Source organism: Ranitomeya variabilis, chromosome 5, assembly GCF_051348905.1.
Source record: "Ranitomeya variabilis isolate aRanVar5 chromosome 5, aRanVar5.hap1, whole genome shotgun sequence".
Taxonomy (NCBI): domain Eukaryota; kingdom Metazoa; phylum Chordata; class Amphibia; order Anura; family Dendrobatidae; genus Ranitomeya; species Ranitomeya variabilis.
Genome location: NC_135236.1, coordinates 681,588,184 through 681,616,026, shown reverse-complemented (window position 1 = coordinate 681,616,026; position 27,843 = coordinate 681,588,184). Strand labels below are relative to the sequence as shown.

The window sequence follows — 27,843 nt, the reverse complement described above, 5'->3', positions numbered from 1 at the left end:
TCTGCTCCACCTGTAATGTGGGAACATGAGACACCGCAGTCTGCTCCACCTGTAATATGGGGACATGAGACACCGCAGTCTGCTCCATCTGTAATATGGGAACATAAGACACCGCAGTCTGCTCCACCTGCAATGTGGGAACATGAGACACCACAGTCTGCTCCATCTGTAATGTGGGAACATAAGACACCGCAGTCTGCTCCACCTGTAATGTGGGAACATGAGACACCGCAGTCTGCTCCATCTGTAATATGGGGACATGAGACACCGCAGGCTGCTCCACCTGTAATGTGGGAACATAAGACACCGCAGTCTGCTCCACCTGTAATGTGGGAACATAAGACACCACAGTCTGCTCCACCTGTAATATGGGGACATGAGACACCGCAGGCTGCTCCACCTGTAATGTGGGAACATAAGACACCACAGTCTGCTCCATCTGTAATGTGAGACTATAAGACACCGCAGTCTGCTCCACCTGTAATGTGGGACTATAAGACACCGCAGTCTGCTCCACCTGTAATGTGGGAACATAAGACACCGCAGTCTGCTCCACCTGTAATGTGGGAACATAAGACACCGCAGTCTGCTCCACCTGTAATGTGGGAACATAAGACACCGCAGTCTGCTCCACCTGTAATGTGGGAACATAAGACACCGCAGTCTGCTCCACCTGTAATGTGGGAACATAAGACACCGCAGTCTGCTGCACCTGTAATGTGGGAACATAAGACACCGCAGTCTGCTGCACCTGTAATGTGGGAACATAAGACACCGCAGTCTGCTCCACCTGCAGTTTTCTCTCCAGCTCATGGCTACTCCAAGATGGCCGCCTTTATTTACACCTTGGGCTCCATAATCATGGTCTCCGCCTATCACAGAACGCATGCGCACACTTTCCTGCCTGCCCGCCCTTTACAGGATAGCCCTGCCCCTTATTAGCGCATGCGCACGGAGATGTAGGACGCTGTGACGTGGGCGGCCGTTGCAGGTTTCGGCGCTCTATTCCTTCTGTACAGATCCTCGGTAAGAGCCGCCGCGTCCGCCCCGGAGGGTGAGTGTGACCGTAGTGCCGGGTGCTGGGACATGTCTGTCGTTACCGCCCTCCCTATAGCGCTGCTCTGCCGTATAGCGGGGGAGGGGGGATTTCAGGCTCCGGTGTTCTGAAAATTGTCGGCATGTCGTAGATAGTAGGGATGGGCGAGGCTACGGAGTCACGTGCCGCAATCTATTTTTAGGTAGATGCATGTCTGTAGTTTATTTTTTGATATGATAGCCCTTACATATACGTAGCTTATTAACCCCTTCAGCCCTAGGCCTATTTGTACCCAAGTGCCTAAGCCAATCTGACCTGTGCCACTTCATGGGCTAATAACTTTGGAACGCTTTCACCTATCCAAGCCATTCTGAGATTGTTTTCTCGTGACATATTGTACTTCACGTCAGTGCTAAATGGGAGTCAATATATTTTACCTTTCTATATAAAAAAATGCTAAATATTCGGAAATTTTGGAAAAATCGGCAATTTTTTAACTTTGAAATTCTCTGCTTTTTACAAAAATACTGATACCCCCCATAATAGTTATTAATTTACACTCCCCACATGTTTACTTCATATTGGCATCATTTTGAAAATGAAACCTTATTGTTTTACGACGTAATAGGGCTTATAGTTTTATGCGCAATTTTTCACATTTACAGCAAAACCCACTTTTCAAAGGACCAAGTCACTTCTGAAGTCACTTTAAGGGGCTTACATAACAGAAACCACCCATAAATTACCCCATTTTGCAAACTACACCCCTCAAGCTGTTCAAAACTCATTTTTAAAAACTGTTAACCCTTTAGGTGTTCCACAGGAATTTTAGCAGAATGAAGGCGAAATTTCAAAATTTCATTTTTTTTCCAGATATTACATTGTAATCCAATTTTACCTGCAACCTAGCAAGGGTTAACGGCAAACCCAAACTTGGTTACCCTAATTCTGCAGTTTATAGAAACACCCCACATGTACTCGTAAACTAAAGTATGGGCACACAGCACAGCTCAACACGGAAGGAGCGCTATGTGGTTTTTGGGTGGCGGATTCACTGGAAGAAATCTAGGGGGCCATGTCACATTTGAAGGCTGCCTGAGGTACCCCCACAGTGGAAACCCCAAAAAGTGACCCTATTTTGGAAACTACACCCCCAAGGAATCTTTTAGGGGGTATAGTGACCACTTTGACCCAACCAGTGTTTCACAGTAGTTGGAAACACTTGGTTGAGAAAATGGAAAAAGTGCATTTTTTACATGAAGGTGTCATTTTAGGCTCATTTTTTTATTTTTAAGAGGTGTACCAGCAAAAAATGCACCCCACTATTTGTTCACCAATCTCTCCCGAACACAACAACACCCGATATGTTGTCGTACACTGCAGTATTGGGGAACGGCAGGCCTCGGAAGGGAAGGAGCGCCAAATGACTTTTGGAGTGCAAATTTTACTGGAAGAAATCTAGGGGGCTATGTCACATTTGAAGACACCCTGAGGTGCCCCAACACACGCACACACACTGACACATACACGTTCTGTGCTGAACAGGACTCTCCGGTCTTCTCTGCAGAGCTCCTATCTCCCTCTGTAGAGGCTGACACCTCCCAGGCTTGTGACTGATCACATGGCCGTGACATCACCACAGGTCCTGTAGTCCTGTACTGTGTGCTGCTGCTGGTAAGGAACTTGTGGAGAGAGGGGGAACAGTCACCTAGCACCAGCGCTCCCAGCTCTAAGAACGAGCGCCTCATGAAGGTGGGCCCCTGCCTCCTCCTTCCCTGCGCGGCGGCCTTTCCCCCCGGCGGCTGTATTCGGCGTATAAGACAACCGCCCTCTTGGAGCCATGTTTTTCATGGCTAAAAAGTCGTCTTATACGCCAGGAAATACGGTAAATAAAATTTTAATGTTTTTCTTTGTGTTTGCAGGTGTTTACTGACTATCTAACGGCATGATGGAAGTACCAGCAAGGAAGAAATCACGGATCGACTGTATCATACACTGCTCTAATGATGACAGCGATGATCTGGCGTCCCTTAAGGATTTGGACTCCTGGAAAACATTGCTTAGGGCTGCAGAGATCAGGCAGCATGAATCAGTCCTGGTAGCAGCTAAGGGCCTTGAAGAAGGAGAAATACCACACATACAATATCACCGTAAATGTCGTAGTATCTTTACAATGAAGAAGTCACTGGATTCTATCCTTGGCAAGGGTGTCAATGTCGAAACAGCAAGCAAAATCTCCATGAGGAAGCTACCGAGGGGTGCCCCCAGTGATAGCAGGGTGTATGCCAAAGTATGTATCTTCTGTGAGAAGTCAAGCAAGTACCTAAAAGGAAAACAAACAAGGGAGCCAATTGTCCAGTGTGTTGAGCTACGAGCAGATGAGACGATCCGCAGAGCAGCGATAAGGAAAGGCACACAGAGAATACTTGGTTTACTTAGCAGAGACCTTGTTGCTGCAGAGGGGCACTACCACAAGTCGTGCTACAAACTATTCACAAAAGATGATTCCCAAGTGGCCTGTAGGTCTAGTGCAGCTGAAAATCAGGTCGAAAGCGAGGAAGTACGCTACGAAGAGGCAGAGAAAGAGGCCCTTGAAGAACTCTTCTTGTATATAAGGACTAAATTGTTCCCAAACCCAGAAGTACTGCCTATGATAAACCTCACATCTAGGCTTGAGAGATTAATGATATCCCGTGGTATCATCCAACTGAAACCATCGACAAAGAAACATGTTCGACGAAAACTTGAAACAGAGATTGGGGAATCACTCCGCTTTCTCTCAGATGAGAAAGGTAAGCTTCTAGTCTATCCATGTAGCCTATCAATGGACGACCTTGTCCGGCAAGTACACAGCATGACAAAAGATCTGCAAGAAGCAAGAGCTGCTAACTCTGGAGATATCGTAACCAAAGCAGCAATGCAGCTAAGGAATGAGATCAAGAAGCAAGATGTGAGTCAGCCATGGCCTCCCAATACAGATCAGAATGTCGTTCCTGCATTAGTCACTCAATTCCTGCAAACCCTGCTTACAGGAGATTGTGAGTGCCAAACTACCTGTGAAAGAGCTCAACGTCTTGCCACATCCTTCGGCAGTGACTTGGTTTTTGCTGTTACCAATGGAAAGACAAAGCCACCAAAGCACGTACTGCTATCCTTTGCAGTTAAGTCTTTGACCGGCAATACAGAACTGATTCGAACTCTGAATCGTCTTGGCCACTGTGTGTCATATTCAATGGCTGAGGAGATCGATACAGCCCTTTGTATCCAGAAGTTGGAATGTTCAAAGGATGACATCCCAATGCCAGCAAGTATCTACCCAGGTGTGTTCACAACCCTGGCCTGGGATAACATTGACAGACTTGAGGAGACACTAAGTGGAGCAGGTACATCTCATAGAGTCAATGGCATTGCTGTTCAGTCCAATGTTGCATGCTCTGTGACAAAGAAAGTCCTGCCAGATGTAACCAAGTCGAAGAAAAGAAGCATAACTCTGACAGAATTAATGCTACCGATATACAATGTTGGGCAGCGGGGAGAGCCACCCAGGATTGAGACTTCGAATGTTAACACTACCAAGGAGGTCCAGGATTCAAAAACCAAAAACCATATCTGGCTTCTGGCTAGAATGTCAGACCATGAGGATCAGACCACCAGCAGTTGGACTGGGTTCAACATAAAAATCCGCAGCGACATTGTAGTGGCCCAGGACACTGTAAGCTACCTGCCCACTATCAATGCTCCTGCAACAGCCATGTCCACTGTGAATGAAGTCTTGGAGCAAACACATGCCATCATGCAGACCCTGAAGCTTAACAGAATTGTGTGTGTGTTTGATCAAGCACTCTATGCCAAAGCTGCCGAGGTTATCTGGAAACAGGAGAAGTTCAAGAACATTATAATTAGAATGGGTGTCTTCCACACAATCTGTAATCTCCTCTCTATCATAGGGAACAGATTTCAGGATGCAGGCCTTAGAGATCTGTGTGTTGAATCCGGTGTAATCGCTGAAGGATCAGTGTCTGGAGTGATGGACGGCCGGAGGTACAACAGAGCAGTGAGACTACACAAGCTGGTCTATGAAGCACTTATGAGGCTTGCATGGAAAAACTTCCTTCCATGGCTAGAAGAAAACCATGCAAGGGACCTTCACCATCTGGATGAAACACTGAAGAACATCACAAACTTTCGCATCAGTGTGTCGCAGGGATCCTTCGAAAAGCTCTTGGATAATGAATCTTGCACACTTACCCTGAGGCTCTTTCAAGTTTATCTTGAGACCCTCAGAAATGAACAACTCTCAGCATTCTGGATGTCATACTTGGACATGGTCGAGACCATGCTGGCCCTGGTTCGAGCTTCAAGAGAAGGCAACTGGATGCTTCACCTAGGAGCAATCCGACAGATGATACCATGGTGTTTTGCCTATGACAAGGTCAACTATGCCCAATACCTAACCTATTACTATGCCACAATGTCTCGGCTGCCCATAGAACACCCAGAGGTCCATGAATACTTCATGCAAGGTGGCTTTTCGGTCCAGATCGGTAGCAAGAATCCTTTTGGACGAATTCCTGTGGACCAGACCATTGAAGAGACAATCAACAAAGACACCCAGACACCAGGGGGCACAAAAGGCTTCAGCCTCAAAGTTGGAGCTGTTTCCAGGTTCTACCTGACATCAGAGTACCGCAGTATGTACTTGAGGCAGCTGAGGGCCCTGGTAGGCCAACAATATACTGACTTCAGCCATTCAGACCTACAGGTGTCTAGGATTAGAAGAGATGAAGCCGATGTCCAATCTTTCGTTCAACTGCTGGAGACAGGTTGGGTGAACCCCTTCAACAAAGAGCATAATGGTGAACTTATCAGTTTGTCAACAGCGACTGTAGCACCACCAGATGTAGCCAAAGACCTTCAAGGGGCATACAGTATAGGAGAGGATGCATATCAAACATTCAAGGATGAGCGTTTGGGTACCGATAAGCCAACTACATTGTTTCATGACAAGATGACGAAGAACAAACTTAAAACGTTCTCTAACATCCAAATGAAGACACGCAGACAAGGTCTTGGCAAGGAGGTAATTTTGAAGGCTGACAGAAACCTATTTGGCCAGATGATACTTGTAGCTGAGAACAGAAAGCTACAAATGAGTGATGTCTTGACTCATCCCCTGGGTCCATTGCCATGGGCACTTGCCAATGGTGATGGGTCTATCCGCAAGACCAACAAGGCTGCCCTCGCAAGGGAGTTGGAGAGGAATGCTCGTCCTGCAGAAGTGATCCCCGAGCCCTCTGCAACCATCATTGATGGGATGAGCCTGGTTCAGAAACTGAAGGGAAACAATGCAACATTTGGCCAGCTAGCAGGCACAGCAATGAGTCGCGCTATCCATGAGGGTGCTAAGAGCAAGCGCATTGATATTGTCTTTGACGTCTACAAGGAGACATCCATCAAAGATACAGAAAGAGTCAACAGATATGAAGGCACAGGGATCCATTTCAAGAACATTCAACATGGGCACAACATCCAGCAGTGGAAAAAGCTTCTAAGTAGTTCCTCCAACAAGGCAAGTCTCATAAAGTTTCTGGTAGAAGAATGGAAGGCGAAACACCACAGGGAGAAGCTTGAGGAGAAGGAGCTGTATGTCACATGTGAGCAGCTCTGCTTTAAGATCACCAAAGAACAGTGGGAAGAGGCTGCTGACCTTAAGTCAAATCAAGAAGAAGCAGACACACGCCTCCTTCTCCATGCTCTTCATGCAGCAGAATCTGGTTACAAGTCGGTCATCATCACTTCGGAGGATACTGATGTCATGGTCCTGTGTCTGGGCATGTGCCACAAAATCCCATCCCACCTGTTCCAGAAATGCGGTACACAGAACCGGACAAGATTCCTGGATATCACCACTCTGAGCCGAACATTGGGAGGCAGCGTATGTGATTCATTGATTGGTATGCATGCATTTACAGGCTGTGACACCGTCAGTGCATTCGCTGGCCGTGGGAAGATGACGACACTCAAGCAGTTGAAGATGAACAAGACATACCAGGATGCCTTTCAGGAAGTTGGTCGTTCATGGGAAGTGTCTACCGAACTTTTTGAGAAGTTACAGGAAATCACCTGCCACATGTACCTGCCAACTACCCAAACAACTGAGGTAAACAGGCTCCGTTATCAGCTGTTCTGTGCCAGACGTGGAGTGGTAGAGTCAAGTCAACTCCCTCCTTGCCAGGACTGCCTTTTCATGCATGCACTGCGTGCAAACTACCAGGCTGCGATCTGGAGGAGAAGTCTGCAGAGCCAGCCATGGGTTGCAAACCCAACAGACTGCGGTTGGATGATAGATAACGACGGAAAGCTTGTTGTCAAGTGGATGCAAGGGGCACCAGCACCAGAAGCTATTATACAGCTACTGTCCTGCAAGTGTGTGCGGTCATGTGAACTTCCTCAGTGTACTTGCCTCAGCAATGGCCTGAAGTGCACAGACATGTGCAGATTACAGACATGCCAGAACAAGGGTACTGAAGACGAGCCAGTAGAACAACAGTCAGATTCAGAGTCCGATGTTGAAGATATTATGGAGTAACATATATATATATATATATATATATATATATATATATATATATATATATATATATATGCACATGACATGTTCAGTGTGTATTTACATAACTTGGATTAAATTTTGTTACAAATACTACATCTAGTCACTCCGGGTGGTACCGATATCGTCATATTTGGTTCTTGGCTCATGCTAAAATTCCTGTGGAACACCTAAAGGGTTAACAGTTTTTAAAAATGAGTTTTGAACAGCTTGAGGGGTGTAGTTTGCAAAATGGGGTAATTTATGGGTGGTTTCTGTTATGTAAGCCCCTTAAAGTGACTTCAGAAGTGACTTGGTCCTTTGAAAAGTGGGTTTTGCTGTAAATGTGAAAAATTGCGCATAAAACTATAAGCCCTATTACGTCGTAAAACAATAAGGTTTCATTTTCAAAATGATGCCAATATGAAGTAAACATGTGGGGAGTGTAAATTAATAACTATTATGGGGGGTATCAGTATTTTTGTAAAAAGCAGAGAATTTCAAAGTTAAAAAATTGCCGATTTTTCCAAAATTTCCGAATATTTAGCATTTTTTTATATAGAAAGGTAAAATATATTGACTCCCATTTAGCACTGACGTGAAGTACAATATGTCACGAGAAAACAATCTCAGAATGGCTTGGATAGGTGAAAGCGTTCCAAAGTTATTAGCCCATGAAGTGGCACAGGTCAGATTGGCTTAGGCACTTGGGTACAAATAGGCCTAGGGCTGAAGGGGTTAATAAGCTACGTATATGTAAGGGCTATCATATCAAAAAATAAACTACAGACATGCATCTACCTAAAAATACCAAAGAGAATTAGTCACTCCGCTTGGTACCGATATCGTCAAATTTGGTTCTTGGCTCATGGACTAAAGTTGGTTTCTTATTCGTTCAGTTTCTTATTCGGCTATTTTTTATTTTCTGTTTTTTTTCAGGTTTTTCAATAAAAATAAACCATTGTAAGTATATAATATTATGCGGTCATGTGCCCTCTTGTGAATACACTTAAAAACAGATAAAAATATTAGAAGGCTGGCACAAAAATGGGCATCAAAGTGGGCACTGAGGTATGGTATTAAAGGTGTTAAATGGCTTTGTGCCACTGATCTGACACCTGACTTGCATACCTTGTGATGCCACACAGCAAGTTCCTGTCAATCCAGCCTGGCACAAATGGGTTCTGGGCATCAGAACTGGCATCAAAGTGGGCAGAGAACCAATTTTCACACATGCGAATAAGTAACAGCTATTTTTAAGGGGTTAAATGCCTTTGTGCTACTTATTAAACACCTGATTTACATATTTACTGATGCCCCACATGAAATCCATGTCACTCCAGCCTGGCACAAATGGGTTCGGGGCATCAGAACTGGCATCAAAGTGGGCAAATTGCACATTTTCACAGATTTGAATAAGTAACAGCTATTTTTAAGGGGTTAAATGCCTTTGTGCCACTGATCTAACACCTGATTTACATACCTACTGATGCCCCACATGAAATACATGTCACTCCAGCCTGGCACAAATGGGTTCTGGGCATCAGAACTGGCATCAAAGTGGGCAAATCGCCCATTTTCACAGATTTGAATAAGTAACAGCTATTTTTGAGAGGTTAAATGCCTTTGTGCCACTAATCTAACACCTGATTAACATACCTAATGATGCCCCACATGAAATCCATGTCACTCCAGCCTGGCACAAATGGGTTCTGGGCATCAGAACTGGCATCAAATGGGGCAAACAGCCCATTTTCACAGATTTGAATAAGTAACTGATGTTTTTAAGGGGTTAAATGCCTTTGGGCCACTGATCTGACACTTAAAATACACAGACAGTGATGCCCTGCATCAAACCCAGGTCCCTTCAGCCTGGCCCAAATGGGTTCTGGGCACCAGAACTGGCATCAAAGTGGGCAAACAGCCCATTTTCACAGATTTGAATAAGTAACTGATGTTTTTAAGGGGTTAAATGCCTTTGGTCCACTGATCTGACACTTAAAATACACAGGAAGTAATGCCCTGCATCAAACCCAGGTCTCTCCAGCCTGGCCCAAATGGGTTCTGGGCACCAGAACTGGCATCAAAGTGGGCAAACAGCCCATTTTCACAGATTTGAATAAGTAAGTGGTGTTTTTAAGGGGTTAAATTCCTTTGTGCCACTGATACCAGAGTGCATACATATAGAACAGGAAGCCCCACAATAAAACCAGGTCTTTTCAGCCTGGCCCTAATTAGTTCTGGGCATCAGAACTGTCATCAAACTGGGCAAACAGCCAATTTTAACAGATTTTAATAGGGACCTGCTGTTTTTAAGGGGTTAAATGGCTTTGGGCCACTGATCTGACACTTAAAATACACAAATAGCGATGCCCTGCATCAAACCCAGGTCCCTCCAGCCTAGCCCAAATGGGTTCTGGGCACCAGAATTAGCATAAAAGTGGGCAAATATAGTGGGTTGGTGTCGGGAATGCCTTGGTTACAGCATCAAAACCCTGTTATTAACTGGGTTACTGAGGAAATTGTTCAATGGTCCTTATCTAAGTCCTTGAAGTGTGTATCTGTGTTGTCTGTCGGTCTGGAAGCTATTCCGGAGTATCTGAAGGTCTTTGAAGACGTGTTCTCTGAAAGCGAGGCTGAGGTTCTACCGCCACATCCATCTTTTAATTGTGCCATCAATTTAATCTGTCTTGTCCTGAGCGGCTGGCCATGAAGGAGTATATTGCCGAGAGTCTTCGTAAGGGGCATATCTGCCCTTATGTTTCTCCTATGGCAGCTGGCTTTTTCTTTGTAAAGAAAAAAGATGGTGGTTTGAGTCCTTGCCTCGACTTTCGAGAACTCAACAAAATCACTGTGAGAAACACTTACCCACTTCCTCTCATTCCTGACTTGTGTAACCAGTTGTCTGGGGCCAAATGATTTTCAAAGTTGGATTTGTGGGGAGCCTATAATTGGATAAGTGTTTGAGAGGGAGACGAGTGGAAGACGGCGTTTCTCACGTGAGAAGTTCTTTTTGAGAATCTTTTTACGTCCTTCGGGCTAACAAACACCCCTGGCCATTTTTCAAAATTTTATTAATATTGTGTTTGCTGATCTGATCGGTCACTTTGCGATTATTTACCTTGATGACATCTTGGTTTACTCCCCTGACAGTGAAACCCATTTTCACTATTTGCGTACTGTCCTTCATAGACTCAGGGAAAAACTACTTTTTTCAAAATTTGAAATGTTAATTTTTTGTACAGGAGTTATCATTTTTGGGTTTGATTGTTTCCAATGAGGGGTTTCACATGGATCCCAAGAAGGTGCAGGCTATTAGTGATTGGGTTCAGCCCCGTGACTTGAAGGGTTTGCAACTAGTGATGAGCGAGTATACTCGTTACTTGGGTTTTCCCGAGCACACTCGGGTGGTCTCCAAGTATTTATGTCTGATCAGAGATTTAGTTTTCCTTGCCGCAGCTGCATGATTTACAGCTACTAGACAGCTTGATTACATGTGGGGATTCCCTGGCAAACAGGCAACCCCCACATGTACTCAGGCTGGCTAGCAGCCATACATTATGCAGCTGCATCAACAAAAACTAAATCTCTGAGCAGTCACAAATACTCGGGAGACCACCCGAGCGTGCTCGGGAAAGCCCGAGCAACGAGTATACTCGCTCATCACTATTTGCAACGCTTCTTGGGGTTTGCAAACTACTATCGAAAGTTCATCAAGTGTTTTTTGCAGGTAGTTAATAGTGATGAGCGAATATACTTGTTGCTCGGGAAATCTCCGAGTATTTGTGACTGCTCAGAGATTTAGTTTTTGTTGACGCAGCTGCATGATTTATGGCAATTATGGCACTTAGCCTCTCTCTTCCCACTGCCCTGTAGCGGTGGCAATGGGGTAATAGTTGGGTGGTTGATGTGACCTTTGAATTGTAAGGTCACATCAAGCCCGGCTTAGTAATGGAGAGGTGTCAATAAGACAGCTATCCATTACTAATCCTATAGATCTCCTGTAATGAATAAAAAAAAAAACAACAATATACCTGTCCGTTGTTCTGTCCCACGCAGTAATCCATATCTGGGGAAAATACAGTTTGCAACCAGGACTGTACTAAGATGCTACCAGCCCAGCTGCAAACTACTGGGGAATGAGGAGATGCTGCCAGCGCAGCCTCAGTGACTAGCGGTGAAGTCACTGCGTCTACCCTCCCTGCTTGCCTGACCCGCGCTGAACTCTGGAGCGTGGGAAAATGCCAGTTCATTTTCCCACGCTGCAGAGTTCATTGCAGTTCAAGCCGGAAGGGAGGGCAGACTATGTGACATCAGCACTAGTCTCTGTAGCTGCACTGGCAGCATCTCCTCATTCCCCAGTAGTTTGCAGCCATGGCGGTTGCATTTCAGCACCGCTCCTAGTTGCAAACTGTATTTTCCCCAGATATTGATTACTGCGTGGGACAGAACGACTGACAGGTATGGTATATTGTTGGGTTTTTGTTTTTGTTTTTTTTAATTACAGGAGAACAAGGGCGTTGTATGTATTAGCTGGATAATAAGGATGAAAAACTGTGTTTAGTGTTTTATTTCATTAAAAGACTTTATCCTGGCTGCGTCTTTATTGAACCTGTAACAACTATAGGATTAGCAATGGATAGGTGTCTTCTTGACACTTCTCCATTACTAAGCCGGGCTTGATGTGACCTTACAATATAAAGGTCACATCAACCCCCAAACTATTACCCCATATACCACCGATACAGGGCAGCGGGAAGAGAGAGGCTAAGTGCTGAAATTGGTGAATCTTAAAAATGTGACATTTCTGGGGAGGCTGAGAGCTAGTGTTTGTAGCCATGAGGGGTCAATATCCATGGCCCCTTCCTAGGCTATGAATATCAGCCCGCAGCTGTCTGCATAGCTTTTTCTGGAATTTAATTATAAGGGTACCCCATGTCATTTTTGGGGGCTACCCTATTTTAATAGCCAGTAAACACTAAAAATACAGCTGTGGGCTCATATTCATAGCCTGGGGAGATCCATGGGTATTAACCCCTTCTTAGGCTATAAACATTGGCCTCCAGTCGCTGGCTTTCCCTCTCTGGATTGGAAAATTATGCGGGAGCCCGCAACATTTTTTCCCCCCAAAATAATCTTTTATTAATTACATACATGTCCTCTAATTTGCACACACACTATACTAATTGTATTGATCACTGACATATACAGTACATATCTAACTATTCTGCATCTACTTAGTGTATGTAAACCATGTCTTCTATCCTGTCGGCTCCAGCAGTGATTTTAGAGAGGCTGACAAATGAATTACCGGCTATTCTTCTATGTATCTCTCTCTGCAATATAAAGACTATATATATACAGTGTGTATATATATATATATATATATATATATATATATATATATATATATATATATATATATATATATATATATATATATATATATATAACCATATGCAAGAAGAAAGAGAAGGCACTCACCGATCTAAATTTCCCAACTTTATTTCATCTTAATGTTAAAAAAATTCCATGGCCGGGGGAGTGAGGAGCGGAGTTCTTGTGAGCAGGGATAGACGACGGCCGTTTGTGCTTGCGCTTCCACGGGTCAGTATTTTGTTAACATGAAGATGAAATAAAGTTGGGAATTTTAGATCGGTGAGTGCCTTCTCTTTCTTCTTGCATATGGTCATGGATTTTCGTGTATTTTCAGAAGAGCACCTATGATCTTGATGCATGGCTGATGCTAGGACTATTATTCATTAATACCTGAACCCGAAATTTTTGGATAACCTCGTTTCACAGACAGTGCCGTTCGTTTTTGGTCTTCTTGGCGTTATATATATATATATATACACACACCCACTAGCTATTGAACCTGTTCTACGCCCGGGTGGCGAGCATTTGTATTGGTATATGGTCTCCATCCTGGTATGCGCCTCTTCCATCCTGCCCCCTAATCTTGTCATGTGCTGCTACCATCTTGCACCCCCATCCTGTCATACGCTGCTCCCATCCTGCGCCCCCTTCCTGTCATGTGCAGCCCCATCCTGTGCCCTCATCCTGTTTTGTGCGCCTCCATCTTGTCATGTGCTACTCTTTTCCTGTGCCCTCATCCTGTCATGTGCTGCTCCCATCCTGCGCCCCCATCCTGTCATGTGCTGCTTTCATCCTGCGCCCCATCCTGTCATGTGCTGCTCCCATTCTGCGCCCCCATTCTGTAATGTGCTGCTCCCATCCTGCGCCCCCATTCTGTCATGTGCTGCAACCATTCTGCGCCCCCATTCTGTCATGTGCTGCTCCCATCCTGTGCCCCCATTCTGTCATGTGCTGCTCCCATCCTGCGCCCCATTCTGTAATGTGCTGCTCCCATCCTGCGCCCCCATTCTGTCATGTGCTGCAACCATTCTGCGCCCCCATTCTGTCATGTGCTGCTCCCATCCTGTGCCCCCATTCTGTCATGTGCTGCTCCCATCCTGTGCCCCCATTCTGTCATGTGCTGCACCCATTCTGCGCCCCCATTCTGTCATGTGCTGCTCCCATCGTTGATGGCCCCCATAAGATGCTCCATAGCATAATATGCCCCGTATGCTGATGCTGCGATTTCAAAAAAAAAAATGACAGACTCACCTCTCGTCGCTGGGCGCCGAGTGCCTAAGCAGGCGGGAACACCAGCGCACTATGGGGGTCAGGTGCTGGAGTCGCCGCTGGCTAAGGCCCCCGGTGTAACAGCGTGTCCCTCCCCCGGCCTGTGTCCCTGGACTGCTATGTAATCAGGCTTGAGTCAACAACCAGAAGGGGGAGCTTTCCCTCATGGAGGGATGGATCCCAGGACACAGAACAATAGACTCATGTGTTGGCTGATTCAATTGTGTGGTGACTTGCGAAGGGCTGGGATCGTATGCTGAGGCGAGATCCTGGTGCCCGTGTGTGGAGGATTAAAAGCTGCCACGTGGAATGGTGTTGTGTCCCTCATCTGCTGGATCCAGTAAACCCATCCCAGGATTATTTTTCTTTTCCCTGGCTTCGGATTGCCAGGTGGCGCCCCCGGATCTGCTCCCTTTGTGTGGACTCATTGTAGACTAATTACGGACGCTGCAGAATTACTTTGATTTGTGTTGTCCCAGTTCCCTGTTCCGATAAATTTTATTGGATTGATTACTGGCGTGGTGTCTCTTCCTGCTCTGTCGCATGCCCCGTCACACCCGGCACTTGCGATATTCACCTGTCCCTGTTCCACCGCCGCGCGCCACTCTGTCATCCGTGTCCTCTGGCTGTGACTGTTGAGGCAGGGGGCGCGCACTGACCACGTCATCGCGCCCTATGACCTGAACGTCACAGCCAGAGGATGCGGAAGACCCGGCGGTGGAACGGGGACAGGTGAATATAGCATGGCTCACCCTCCCCCTTCATACTCACCCTCCTGGTGCGTCTCTGCTTCTCCGTTGGAGATAGCGGTATGCGTTCAGTGCTTACTCATACCGCGATCTCCTGGGCCACAATCCTCGTCCCCGGATGCGTCACACTGTGGGATCCAGACTGTGCAGACGCGTCGCGCTTGCGCAGTCTATAAAGGCTTTGGACAGAGTGACGCTATCAGCGTTATAATATATATATATATATATATATATATATATATATATATATATATATATACAGTATATATATACTGTATATATGTATACACACACACACTCCACACATTTATTCTATGTGTATATCTCTATTCTATCGTAATCTAACCTGTCACTCTGATTAAAATGTACGTGGCTGATCATTTGCCGGCTTTTAATCTATCTTTCTAGAATATATACGGTATATACATTTTGAAGAATATTACGTTTTAAAACTATGTGTAAATGATTAATAACATTTCTGTATGTAAAATCTCATGTTAAAATCGCACTGCAGTCGGATGTAGATCGGATGCTAGGTGTGAGAAGTCAGATTGTACTCGCACAAAAACCGCCTGACACTCACATGACACTTGCATTGCACTCGTCAGACTTTCCTAGTGTGTAAATCGCTCGTGTGTCTCCAGCCTGTGTATGTCATAGTGGTGTGAGATCAGTGGCCAAGGTCATTTAACCCCTTAAAATTCAGTTACTTATTCAAATCATTCAAATCAATGCCAACTTTGATGCCAATTCTCACGGCCAGAACCCATTTGGGAAAAGCTAAAGTGACATGAATTTCATGCAGGGCATCAAAATGCATGTAATAATGGTGTCAGATCAGTGGCCCAAAGGCATTTAACCTCTTAAAAAATCACTTACTTATGCAAATATGTGAAAATGGGCTGTTTGCCCACTTTGATGCCAGTTCTGATGCCCAGTACCCATTTGGGCCAGGCTGAAGGGACCTGGGTTTGATGCAGGGCATCACTGTCTGTGTATTTTAAGTGTCAGATCAGTGGCCCAAAGTCATTTAACCCCTTGAAAACACCAGTTGCTTATTCAAATCTGTGAAAATGGGCTGTTTGCCGACTTTGATGCCAATTCTGGTGCCCAAAACCCATTTGGGCCAGGCTGAAGGGACCTGGGTTTGATGCAGGGCATCACTTTCTGTGTATTTTAAGTGTCAGATCAGTGGCCCAAAGGCAATTAACCCCTTAAAAACATCAGTTACTTATTCAAATCTGTGAAAATGGGCGATTTGCCCACTTTGATGCCAGTTTTGATGCCCCGAACCGATTTGTGCCAGGCTGCAGTGACTTGGATTTCATGTGGGGCATCAGTAGTTATGTAAATCAGGTGTTAGATCAGTGGCACAAAGCTATTTAACCCCTTAAAAATAGCTGTTACTTATTCAAATCTGTGAAAATGGGCGATTTGCCCCCTTTGATGCCAGTTTTGATGCCCAGAACCCATTTGTGCCAGGCTGAAGTGATTTGACTTTGATGTGGGGCATCAGTAGGTATGTAAATCAGGTGTTAGATTAGTGGCACAAAGGCATTTAACCCCTTAAAAATAGCTGTTACTTATTCAAATCAGTGAAAATGGGCGATTTGCCCCATTTGATGCCAGTTTTGATGCCCAGAACACATTTGTGCCAGGCTGGAGTGACATGGATTTCATGTGGGGCATCATTAGGTATGTTAATCAGGTGTTAGATTAGTGGCACAAAGGCATTTAACCCCTTAAAAATAGCTGTTACTTATTCAAATCAGTGAAAATGGGCGATTTGCCCCATTTGATGCCAGTTTTGATGCCCAGAACACATTTGTGCCAGGCTGGAGTGACATGCATTTCATGTGGGGCATCAGTAGGTATGTTAATCAGGTGTTTAATAAGTAGCACAAAGGCATTTAACCCCTTAAAAATAGCTGTTACTTATTCGCATGTGTGAAAATTGGTTCTCTGCCCACTTTGATGCCAGTTCTGATGCCCAGAACCCATTTGTGCCAGGCTGGATTGACAGGAACTTGCTGTGTGGCATCACAAGGTATGCAAGTCAGGTGTCAGATCAGTGGCACAAAGCCATTTAACACCTTTAATACCATACCTCAGTGCCCACTTTGATGCCCATTTTTGTGCCAGCCTTCTAATATTTTTATCTGTTTTTAAGTGTATTCACAAGAGGGCACATGACCGCATAATATTATATACTTAGAATGGTTTATTTTTATTGAAAAACCTGAAAAAAAACAGAAAATAAAAAATAGCCGAATAAGAAACTGAACGAATAAGAAACCAACTTCAGCATCGTCCCTCTGGTGAAATTTCTGGGCATGGATACACTCCCCTTCTCGGCATGTAGTCACTCCCCTTCTCGGCATGTAGTCACTCCCCGCTGCTTTAATCACCCCCCTTTGCAGAAATGAAGACGCCCTGAAATTTCTGAGCATAGTAACGCCCCCCTCCCTTTGTCACGCCCCCTCCCTCACTATTGTGGTTTTAACCAGGCCCCCAGGTGCCATAATCACGCCCGTCCCTGAAATTTTCAGGCATGTTGCCGCCCAGAGCCCCGCCCAGAGCTCCTCTTCTCTCCACCCTGCATCTTCAGCTGTTGCTTGGCCGTGATTGGTCAGTTTGCGCCACGTGACTCCGTAGCCTCGCCCATCCCTACTATCTACGACATGCCGACAAATTTCAGAACACCTGCCCAGTGAGGAGCCGCCCATGCGGACCGGTGATCGCTGCGGCGGAGGGGAGGAGCTCAGTGATTGGCTGCAGGGGTCACCTGTGCTCACCGACGTCTCCTCACTGAGGACGGGCGACTGGAGCTTTAGAATGGTTATTTTTAACCCTTCATTTCTGGGACCCACCGGCCATCAGTCACCTTTTTTTGTTACTATTTTAGCAGTATAAATATTTATTTTTGTTACTGAGCGATTTCCAGGCCGCGGTCACAGCGGAGACTATAAATCCCGGAGATTGGCTGCAGCATTAAGGGGTTGAGGAGCTGCTTTCAGAGCCGCTGTCACTTCCCGTTAATGCTGCTGTTGTCCCGTTATCACCGCCATCCCGTAAATGCTGCTGTTATCACCACCGTCCCGTTATCGCCGCCATTCCCTTTATCGCCGCCGTCCCGTTATCGCCACCGTCCCGTTATCGCCGCCGTCCCGTTATCGCCGTTGTCCCGTTATTGCCGCCATCCCGTCCCGTTATCGCCACCGTCCCGTTATCGCCACCGTCCCGTTATCGCCGTCGTCCCGTTATTGCCGCCATCCCATCCCGTTATCGCCGCCGTCCCGTTATCGCCGTCGTCCCGTTATTGCCGCCATCCCGTCCCGTTATCGCCACCGTCCCGTTATCGCCACCGTCCCGTTATTGCCGCCATCCCGTCCCGTTATCGCCGTCGTCCCGTTATTGCCGCCATCCCGTCCCGTTATCGCCGCCGTCCCGTTATCGCCGTCGTCCCGTTATTGCCGCCATCCCGTCCCGTTATCGCCGTCGTCCCGTTATTGCCGCCATCCCGTCCCGTTATCGCCGCCGTCCCGTTATCGCCGTCGTCCCGTTATTGCCGCCATCCCGTCCCGTTATCGCCGTCGTCCCGTTATTGCCGCCATCCCGTCCCGTTATCGCCGCCGTCCCGTTATCGCCGTCGTCCCGTTATTGCCGCCATCCCGTCCCGTTATCGCCACCGTCCCGTTATCGCCACCGTCCCGTTATCGCCACCGTCCCGTTATCGCCGCCGTCCCGTTATTGCCGCCGTCCCGTCCCGTAATTGCTGCCGTCCCGTTATTGCCGCCATCCCGTCCCGTAATTGCTGCCGTCCCGTTATCGCTGCCATCCCGTTATTGCCGCCATCCCGTCCCGTAATTGCTGCCGTCCCGTTATTGCCGCCATCCCGTCCCGTTATCGCCGCCGTCCCGTTATCGCCGCCGTCCCGTTATCGCCGCCATCCCGTCCCGTTATCGCCACCGTCCCGTTATCGCCACCGTCCCGTTATCGCCACCGTCCCGTTATCGCCGCCGTCCCGTTATTGCCGCCGTCCCGTTATTGCCGCCGTCCCGTCCCGTAATTGCTGCCGTCCCGTTATTGCCGCCGTCCCGTCCCGTAATTGCTGCCGTCCCGTTATCGCCGCCATCCCGTTATTGCCGCCATCCCGTCCCGTAATTGCTGCCGTCCCGTTATTGCCGCCATCCCGTCCCGTTATCGCCGCCGTCCCGTTATTGCCGCCATCCCGTCCCGTTATCGCCGCCGTCCCGTTATCGCCGCCGTCCCGTTATTGCCGCCATCCCGTCCCGTAATTGCTGCCGTCCCGTTATTGCCGCCATCCCGTCCCGTTATCGCCGCCGTCCCGTTATTGCCGCCATCCCGTCCCGTTATCGCCGCCGTCCCGTTATCGCCGGTGTTTCCCGTCTTGTTCCTGGATGTTGCTCCTTTGCCCACAATCGTGTCTTTGCTTTGCAGGGTGGCGCTGTGACGTCCGCCCGCCGCTCCTAACACCTGCAGATGAAGATCGGCATCGAGGGTCCCGTCCACAAAGTGACGTCTGACTGAGACGCGGCGGCTCCTTCATTCATGGACACTGGCGGATTGTGCCAAACTGAAGCTCCGCCCACTTGTACGTTGAACATGTGACCTGCTGTACTGAGGAGTGCAGCCATGAACCTTCTGCGGCTGCTGTGCCGCCATAAGACGGCGCTGGGTTTCACCGCCTTGTCCTGTTTCGCCATCGTACTCCTGTACCTCGCTAAGTGTACGTCCGAGAGCCTGAGACCTCCGCAGGGTCTCCCGCAGCAGCAGGGACCCCCTTTCCGCCATCATGTACCCCAAGTTCTGGAGAAGAGCGTCTCCACGTTCCTGGCAGTCCTAATCGCCAGCGGGCCCAAGTACACGGAGCGGCGCAGCATCATCCGCAGCACCTGGCTGTCCGCGGTCTCCTCGCACCGGGGGGCGCTGTGGTGCCGCTTCGTTATCGGGAGCGCGGGGCTCAGTGAGGAAGAGGCGGCGTCGGTGGAGATGGAGCAGCGGAGATACGGCGACCTGCTGCTCCTCCCCGACCTCCGGGACTCGTACGAGAACCTGACGGCCAAGCTGCTGCTCATGTACTCGTGGCTGGACCGCCACGTGGACTACAAGTTCGTGATGAAGGCCGATGACGACACGTTCGCCCGCCTGGACGTCCTACTGGAGGAGCTGAAGGCTCAGGAGCCCCGGCGCTATTACTGGGGCTTCTTCTCGGGCCGCGGCCGGGTCAAGTCTCTGGGGAAATGGAGGGAAAGCTCGTGGGTGCTGTGCGACTACTACCTGCCCTACGCCCTGGGCGGAGGCTACGTCCTCTCCTGGGACCTGGTCCGATACCTGAGCCTCACCAAGGACTACCTGGCGCACTGGCAGAGCGAGGACGTGTCTCTGGGGGCCTGGCTGGCCCCGCTGGACGTCCGGAGGGTCCACGACCCCCGGTTTGATACTGAGTACAAGTCCAGGGGCTGCAATAATAAGTACGTGGTCACCCACAAGCAGAGCATCGAGGACATGCTGGAGAAGCACCAGAGCCTGGCCGCCGACGGGAGGCTGTGCCGCCAGGAGCTCAAGCTGCGGCTGTCCTACATCTACGACTGGGGCGTGCCGCCATCACAGTGCTGCCAGAGGAAGGACGGCATCCCCTGAGCCCCCGCCGGACGTGGACGGCCCCCATTACATAAGACGAGGGTCCCGGAGGAGGTCTTCCAGGATCCTCCTTTGTGGAAATGTCCGAGGCGAGGACCCCCCATAGTCTGTATATACAGAGAGACTGCCCGTGTCCCACATTGATCCTGCCTCTGCCGTTGTCGCGCATGCTCAGAGCACAGGAGCGCGCATGCTCAGAGCACAGGAGCGCGCATGCTCAGAGCACAGGAGCGCGCATGCTCAGAGCACAGGAGCGCGCATGCTCAGAGCACAGGAGCGCGCATGCTCAGAGCACAGGAGCGCGCATGCTCAGAGCACAGGAGCGCGCATGCTCAGCACAGGGATGTACAAGCTGTTGTTTGGGGGGTTTAGGTCACATTTCACCCCATAAAATAGAACATCATGGACCTCAAGTGTTACCCTGAAAACGTCACCCCCTGAAGGGGTTAGTCGGCGTCACCCAGGAGCTCGCTGACCGTCTCTTCTCCTCCCTCGTGTTTTACTATGTGATGAAATAAAGTGTTCAGTGTAAATAGAGAAGTTCCCGTTGTGATGTCCTCGTCCTCCGCCCCACAGTCGCCCTCTGACACATTACATATAACTGCTATTTAGGTGATGGGGGAAATAAGTGGGTGTGGCTACCTTGTCCCCGCCCCTGAGGAACAAGAAGCTGGAGTCCGGGGACATTGTACCTCAGTATATGCCTTATGTTCCTCTCTCGGGGTCCTTCTCTGGGGGATGAGCGGAGCCTATGTGCGAGGGGAAGGACAAGAAGCCGTGCGGAGCTCCATCTGTCCAGGGTGAGGAGCATGGGGGGCCGATATTACCCGGGGGCAAAAGACAATGAGCGACCAAACATCAGGATACAGGAACTATAGGGGGGCCATGCCATTATAGTGTTGTTATAGGGGGGCAGTGACTTTATAGTGTTATAGGGGAGACAGTGACATAGTGTTATAGGGGGCAGTGACCTTATAGGGGCAGTGTCAGTGTTATTATAGGGGGCAACGACAGTTATTATGGGGGCAGTGACTTTATAGTGTTATTATAGGGGGCAGTGACATTATCTACTATATAATTGTCTAAGGGTCACTTCCGTCTGTCTTGGATATTCATTGGTCGCGGCCTCTGTCTTTCATGGAAATCCTACATGGCTGGGCAATATACTACGTGTCTGTGCAATATACTACGTCACTGGGCAATATACTACGTCACTGGGCAATATACTACGTGACTGGGCAATATACTACGTCACTGGGCAATATACTACGTGGCTGGGCAATATACTACGTCACTGGGCAATATACTACGTGACTGGGCAACATACTACGTGTCTGTGCAATATACTACGTCACTGGGCAATATACTACGTAACTGGGCAATATACTACGTGGCTGGGCAATATACTACGTCACTGGGCAATATACTACGTGGCTGGGCAATATACTACGTGGCTGGGCAATATACTACGTGGCTGGGCAATATACTACGTGGCTGTGCAATATACTACGTCACTGGGCAATATACTACGTGTCTGTGCAATATACTACGTCACTGGGCAATATACTACGTAACTGGGCAATATACTACGTGGCTGGGCAATATACTACGTCACTGGGCAATATACTACGTCACTGGGCAATATACTACGTGTCTGTGCAATATACTACGTGACTGGGCAATATACTATGGGCAATATACTACGTGTCTGTGCAATATACTACGTGGCTGGGCAATATACTACGTGACTGGGCAATATACTATGGGCAATATACTACGTGGCTGGGCAATATACAACGTGACTGGGCAATATACTACGTGGACATGCATATTCTAGAATACCCGATGCGTTAGAATCGGGCCACCATCTAGTAGTGTTATAGGGGAGCAGTGACATTATATTGTCATGGGGGTAGTGACTTTATAGTGTTATTATAGGGGGGCAGTGTCAGTGTTATTATAGGGGGCAACGAGTTATTATGGGGGGGGCAGTGACATTATAGTGTAATTATAGGGGGGCAGTGACAGCGTTATAGGGGGCGGTGACATAGCGTTATAGGGGGCGGTGACAGTGTTATAAGGGGGCGGTGATGTTATAGGGGGCGGTGACGTTATAGCGTTATTATAGGGGAGACAGTGACATAGTGTTATAGGGGGCACTGACCTTATAGGGGCAGTGTCAGTGTTATAGGGGGCAACGACAGTTATTATGGGGGGGCAGTGACATAGTGTTATTATAGGGGGCAGTGACGTTATAGCATTATTATAGGGGGCAGTGTCAGTGTTATTATAGGGGGCGGTGACATTATAGTGTTATAGGGGGCGATGACATAGCGTTATTATAGGGGGCGGTGACGTTATAGCGCTATTATAGGGGGCGGTGACGTTATAGCGCTATTATAGGGGGCGGTGACATTATAGTGTTATAGGGGGCGATGACATAGCGTTATTATAGGGGGCGGTGACGTTATAGCGCTATTATAGGGGGCGGTGACGTTATAGCGCTATTATAGGGGGCAGTGACGTTATAGGGGGCGGTGACATAGCGTTATTATAGGGGGCAGTGACATTATAGTGTTATTATAGGGGGCAGTGACATTATAGTGTTATTATAGGGGGCAGTGACATTATAGCGTTATTATAGGGGGCAGTGACATTATAGTGTTATTATAGGGGGCGGTGACATTATAGACGCTGATATCTCGGTTCTCTCCAGCACACACAGGGTTACTCTGGCGTCACTAGTGGGCGGAGTTTACCCCGGATGTATACATAGAGGCCGCCCGGAAGGCGGAAGTGACGGCTGTTACTGTGGCAACATGTCCGGTGATGATGGGATGTCAGTGTGATGTCGGGGAGCGGGAATAGAAGAGACCGGAGAGTGTGAGACCCCCCCACAGTGCGTCACCCGCAGATCCCCTTCACCAGCACTTTCTGATCTAGTTGATCCCTCCATATTCTCCCTCCTTATGTTGCAGTCTGAGGCCTCTCACCGTCAGGAGTCATGGGGGCGGAGCAGAGCTCTGAGGCGGACGGGAGGCATGGAGACGGCGGCTCCTCCGGTGAGTGGGTTCTCCGTGTTCCGCTGTCCGTCAGCAGGCAGGGCGTCCGTGCGGAGCCCCGTGTGTCCGCAGAGCTTCACGTCTCCTCTTCTCCTCACAGCGAATCCTTCCCCGGCCAAACACCGAGCCAGAATGGACGACATCGTGGTGGTGGCCGCCGGCACCCAGACCCCCCGCAACGTGAGCAAAGACCCCGAGGTCATCAAGCTGCAGGAGATCCCCACGTTCCAGCCCCTCCTGAAAGGTCAGTGCTGCGCCGCCATACCGTGCGCCCAGAGCCGCCATACCGTGCGCCCAGAGCCGCCATACCGTGCGCCCAGAGCCGCCATACCGTGCGCCCAGAGCCGCCATACCGTGCGCCCAGAGCCGCCATACCGTGCGCCCAGAGCCGCCATACCGTGCGCCCAGAGCCGCCATACCGTGCGCCCAGAGCCGCCATACCGTGCGCCCAGAGCCGCCATACCGTGCGCCCAGAGCCGCCATACCGTGCGCCCAGAGCCGCCATACCGTGCACCCAGAGCCGCCATACCGTGCGCCCAGAGCCGCCATACCGTGCACCCAGAGCCGCCATACCGTGCACACAGCCGAAGGAGAAAGAAGCTGCTCTGCCCCCTCCTCCGCTGCTTCTCCTCTACCTCTGCCCCCCTCCTCCGCTGCTTCTCCTCTACCTCTGCCCCCCTCCTCCGCTGCTTCTCCTCTACCTCTGCCCCCCCTCCTCCGCTGCTTCTCCTCTACCTCTGTCCCCCTCCTCCGCTGCTTCTCCTCTACCTCTGCCCCCCTCCTCCGCTGCTTCTCCTCTACCTCTGCCCCCCCTCCTCCGCTGCTTCTCCTCTACCTCTGCCCCCCCTCCTCCGCTGCTTCTCCTCTACCTCTGCCCCCCTCCTCCGCTGCTTCTCCTCTACCTCTGCCCCCCTCCTCCGCTGCTTCTCCTCTACCTCTGCCCCCTCCTCCGCTGCTTCTCCTCTACCTCTGTCCCCCCTCGTCCGCTGCTTCTCCTCTACCTCTGTCCCCCCTCGTCCGCTGCTTCTCCTCTACCTCTGTCCCCCCTCGTCCTCTGCTTCTCCTCTACCTCTGCCCCCCTCCTCTGCTGCTTCTCCTCTACCTCTGTCCCCCCTCGTCCGCTGCTTCTCCTCTACCTCTGTCCCCCTTCGTCCGCTGCTTCTCCTCTACCTCTGTCCCCCCTCGTCCTCTGCTTCTCCTCTACCTCTGCCCCCCTCCTCTGCTGCTTCTCCTCTACCTCTGTCCCCCCTCGTCCTCTGCTTCTCCTCTACCTCTGTCCCCCCTCGTCCTCTGCTTCTCCTCTACCTCTGCCCCCTCCTCCGCTGCTTCTCCTCTACCTCTGTCCCCCCTCGTCCGCTGCTTCTCCTCTACCTCTGCCCCCCTCCTCCGCTGCTTCTCCTCTACCTCTGCCCCCTCGTCCGCTGCTTCTCCTCTACCTCTGTCCCCCCTCGTCCGCTGCTTCTCCTCTACCTCTGTCCCCCCTCGTCCGCTGCTTCTCCTCTACCTCTGTCCCCCCTCGTCCGCTGCTTCTCCTCTACCTCTGTCCCCCCTCGTCCGCTGCTTCTCCTCTACCTCTGTCCCCCCTCGTCCGCTGCTTCTCCTCTACCTCTGTCCCCCCTCGTCCGCTGCTTCTCCTCTACCTCTGCCCCCTCGTCCGCTGCTTCTCCTCTACCTCTGTCCCCCCTCGTCCTCTGCTTCTCCTCTACCTTTGCCCCCCTCGCCCGCTGCTTCTCCTCTACCTCTGTCCCCCCTCCTCCGCTGCTTCCATCTAGTCCTCGCTGCCCCCTGCAGGGCTATATTTTTTATTTTTTTCCCCCGGATGTCGTCCATGTACAGCAGATGTGGCCCTATCACTGCGTCTCTTGCACGGGGCCCGATCACACCTCTGTGTGCTGTACTCTCGCAGACAGAGGATCTGAGCTTTCTATACTGGCCCTGGTGAACATAAATTCCCTTAAAAAACCAAATTTTATTAAATAACTATTTAAAATTGCACCATCCCAGTGTTCTCCTAGCAGAAAAAAGACTCTGCCAAAAATAGCTAAAAGTGACCCCGACTAGCACATACCCTGCAATATCCTGTCTGTCACCTGCCGTGCTGTGGAGGTTGGCACCCTAGATAACACTTTTTTGTCGCCCCCCACTCAACGTGGACTCCCCCTCACTGCCCTATCTCACCCTCATATAAAGGTGGGAAAACAATGATAAAAGAACAGAAATGAAAAAAGCAAAAAGATGTTCACAAAAAAATCAGAAAAACTGAATATAATCAAAATTAGCAAAAAGACCAAAGCAGGACAAATAATGCAATCATGTATGGTTACAATCCTGGCATCAACATGATTGCCAATTGCTATTCAGTAACAATGGGTATGCTGCCAGATTCGCCATATACAGGTATCAATATGGCATCAACCAGTATCAATAAACAAAGAGAGAGAAAGAAAGTGCCCATAAAATACTATACTATCCAAAACCTGGCTGAACAGATTCTCTAACAGTCTAGATTATGCCCATAGATGGGGCCCGCAACGTCAGTAATCATACAAGAGGCGCCCGTAATACATATAGTAAAGATGGAAGACACTTAGCCAGATATTGTGCGGTTCATCAGGAGCCCCGTCATATATGTCAGATACCAGATGCCATAGATAAAAAGCAATAAAATTTGGTTTTTTAAGGGAATTTATGTTCACCACTGTTTTTTCAAGTTCCCATTATGATCTAATTAAATTAAATTATTTTCTACACTGGCCCTGCCTGATAAATATCTTTGGGGTCCTCATGCGTTTTGTGTAATGTGTCACTTTGTTGCGGATAATCCCTTTATTTTCCCTGGTAAAGGGGGAGTCAGAGACCAGAATGACTTATTCCTGCCGGGGTCCAGCCTCTGCTTTACTGCTTTAGGATTCCCTGGGTTTTCCATCCGCTGTAATGCCAGCCTGTGAGCACCAGGGGGCAGCAGAGCTCTACAAATTGCCACTAGCTATAAAGTCTGCAGCTTATAATAGTCCTGGAGCGTAATAAGAGCAGCAGCTACTATCGGCCCGTATAGAAGGCTTCACGCCATCCAGAAATGGCTGATAACAGAGAGCAATAGCACATGCTAACCTACACAGCTGATAATATCTCTGTATTGCCTCGGCTTGTCCCTACCCTTGAAAGCTCTGCCCATGATTTACACTGCAGTTCTTCTCTATTAATCAAAGCTATGGTGACTGCATTGTTATTGGAGGCAGAATCTACACTAGAGGCCCAAGGTCGGCTGTCTCTCCCCCATGCTTTCCACTGCAGCTCTCCTCTATCTGGCCACGATCAGCAGCTCCAGAGAATGTGCTGATGTGAAATCTGCGTTCTCATCGCAGGCTGCTGCTCCGTCTCCGCCATGCTTTACACTGCAGACCTCCCGCTATCTGGAATGGCTGATAACAGGGAGCAGTAGATTGCTGTGCTCTCATGTTCTCTCTGCTCCCTCCAGGTCTCTTGAGCGGTCAGACCTCCCCCACCAATGTCCGGCTGGAAAGACTGGACTCCCCCCAGGTCCTGCAGCTGTGCGTCCGGTACCAGGACCACCTGCACCAGTGCGCTGAGGCCGTGGCTTTTGACCAGAACGCCCTGGTGAAGCGAATCAAGGAGGTAAGAGGTGCGCAGCAGCTGGGCCCATGTGCCCCCTGTGCTGCGCCCACCACCCCGACTGTGGCCTTCTGTCCCTGCAGACGGACGCCTCGGTGGACGCGCTGTACAGCTACATGCAGGAGCGGCAGAAACGCTTCGCCAAGTACGCCGAGCAGATCCAGAAGGTGAACGAGATGTCGGCCATCCTACGGCGCGTGCAGATGGGCATCGACCAGACCGTGCCGCTGATGGAGAAGCTCAACGCCATGCTGCCGGAGAGCGAGCGGCTGGAGCCCTTCTGTATGACGCCGGAGCACTGACGGCCTGTGCCGCCATCCCCCGCTGAGACCACCGGCTCCAACCCATGGACTTCACATACAGCGCAGAGCTGGCAGCCGGCATCAAACCGCAAATACAATATTTATTATAGAACACCCATGTGTCGTCTCCTCACTGTCCAGTGCACCAGGAGGCGGCATT

The 27,843-nt window shown here is 49.3% G+C and overlaps 2 protein-coding genes across 6 annotated transcripts; both read left to right on the top strand.

The window, feature by feature from the left end:
- The first annotated feature begins 926 nt into the window (after positions 1 to 926).
- BORCS5 (BLOC-1 related complex subunit 5) lies at positions 927 to 27,795 on the top strand. 5 transcript variants are annotated; one of them, XM_077267136.1, is made up of 6 exons: positions 927 to 1,026; positions 19,484 to 19,637; positions 23,665 to 23,748; positions 23,849 to 23,992; positions 27,227 to 27,384; positions 27,465 to 27,795. In XM_077267136.1, the coding sequence occupies exons 3-6, from the start codon at positions 23,691 to 23,693 to the stop codon at positions 27,681 to 27,683; spliced, it is 579 nt and encodes a 192-aa protein (XP_077123251.1). In that variant the 5' UTR covers positions 927 to 1,026; positions 19,484 to 19,637; positions 23,665 to 23,690; the 3' UTR covers positions 27,684 to 27,795. The 5 variants fall into 5 exon arrangements, with proteins under 5 accessions (XP_077123251.1, XP_077123250.1, XP_077123252.1 ...); XM_077267135.1 differs by having other exon boundaries at positions 931 to 1,054; XM_077267137.1 differs by lacking the exons at positions 927 to 1,026; positions 19,484 to 19,637 and adding an exon at positions 1,031 to 1,054.
- B3GALT6 (beta-1,3-galactosyltransferase 6) lies at positions 19,644 to 21,226 on the top strand. The gene has a single exon (XM_077267132.1). It carries the CDS (start codon positions 19,679 to 19,681, stop codon positions 20,684 to 20,686), a length of 1,008 nt encoding a protein of 335 aa, XP_077123247.1. The 5' UTR covers positions 19,644 to 19,678; the 3' UTR covers positions 20,687 to 21,226.
- Positions 27,796 to 27,843: the final 48 nt, after the last annotated feature.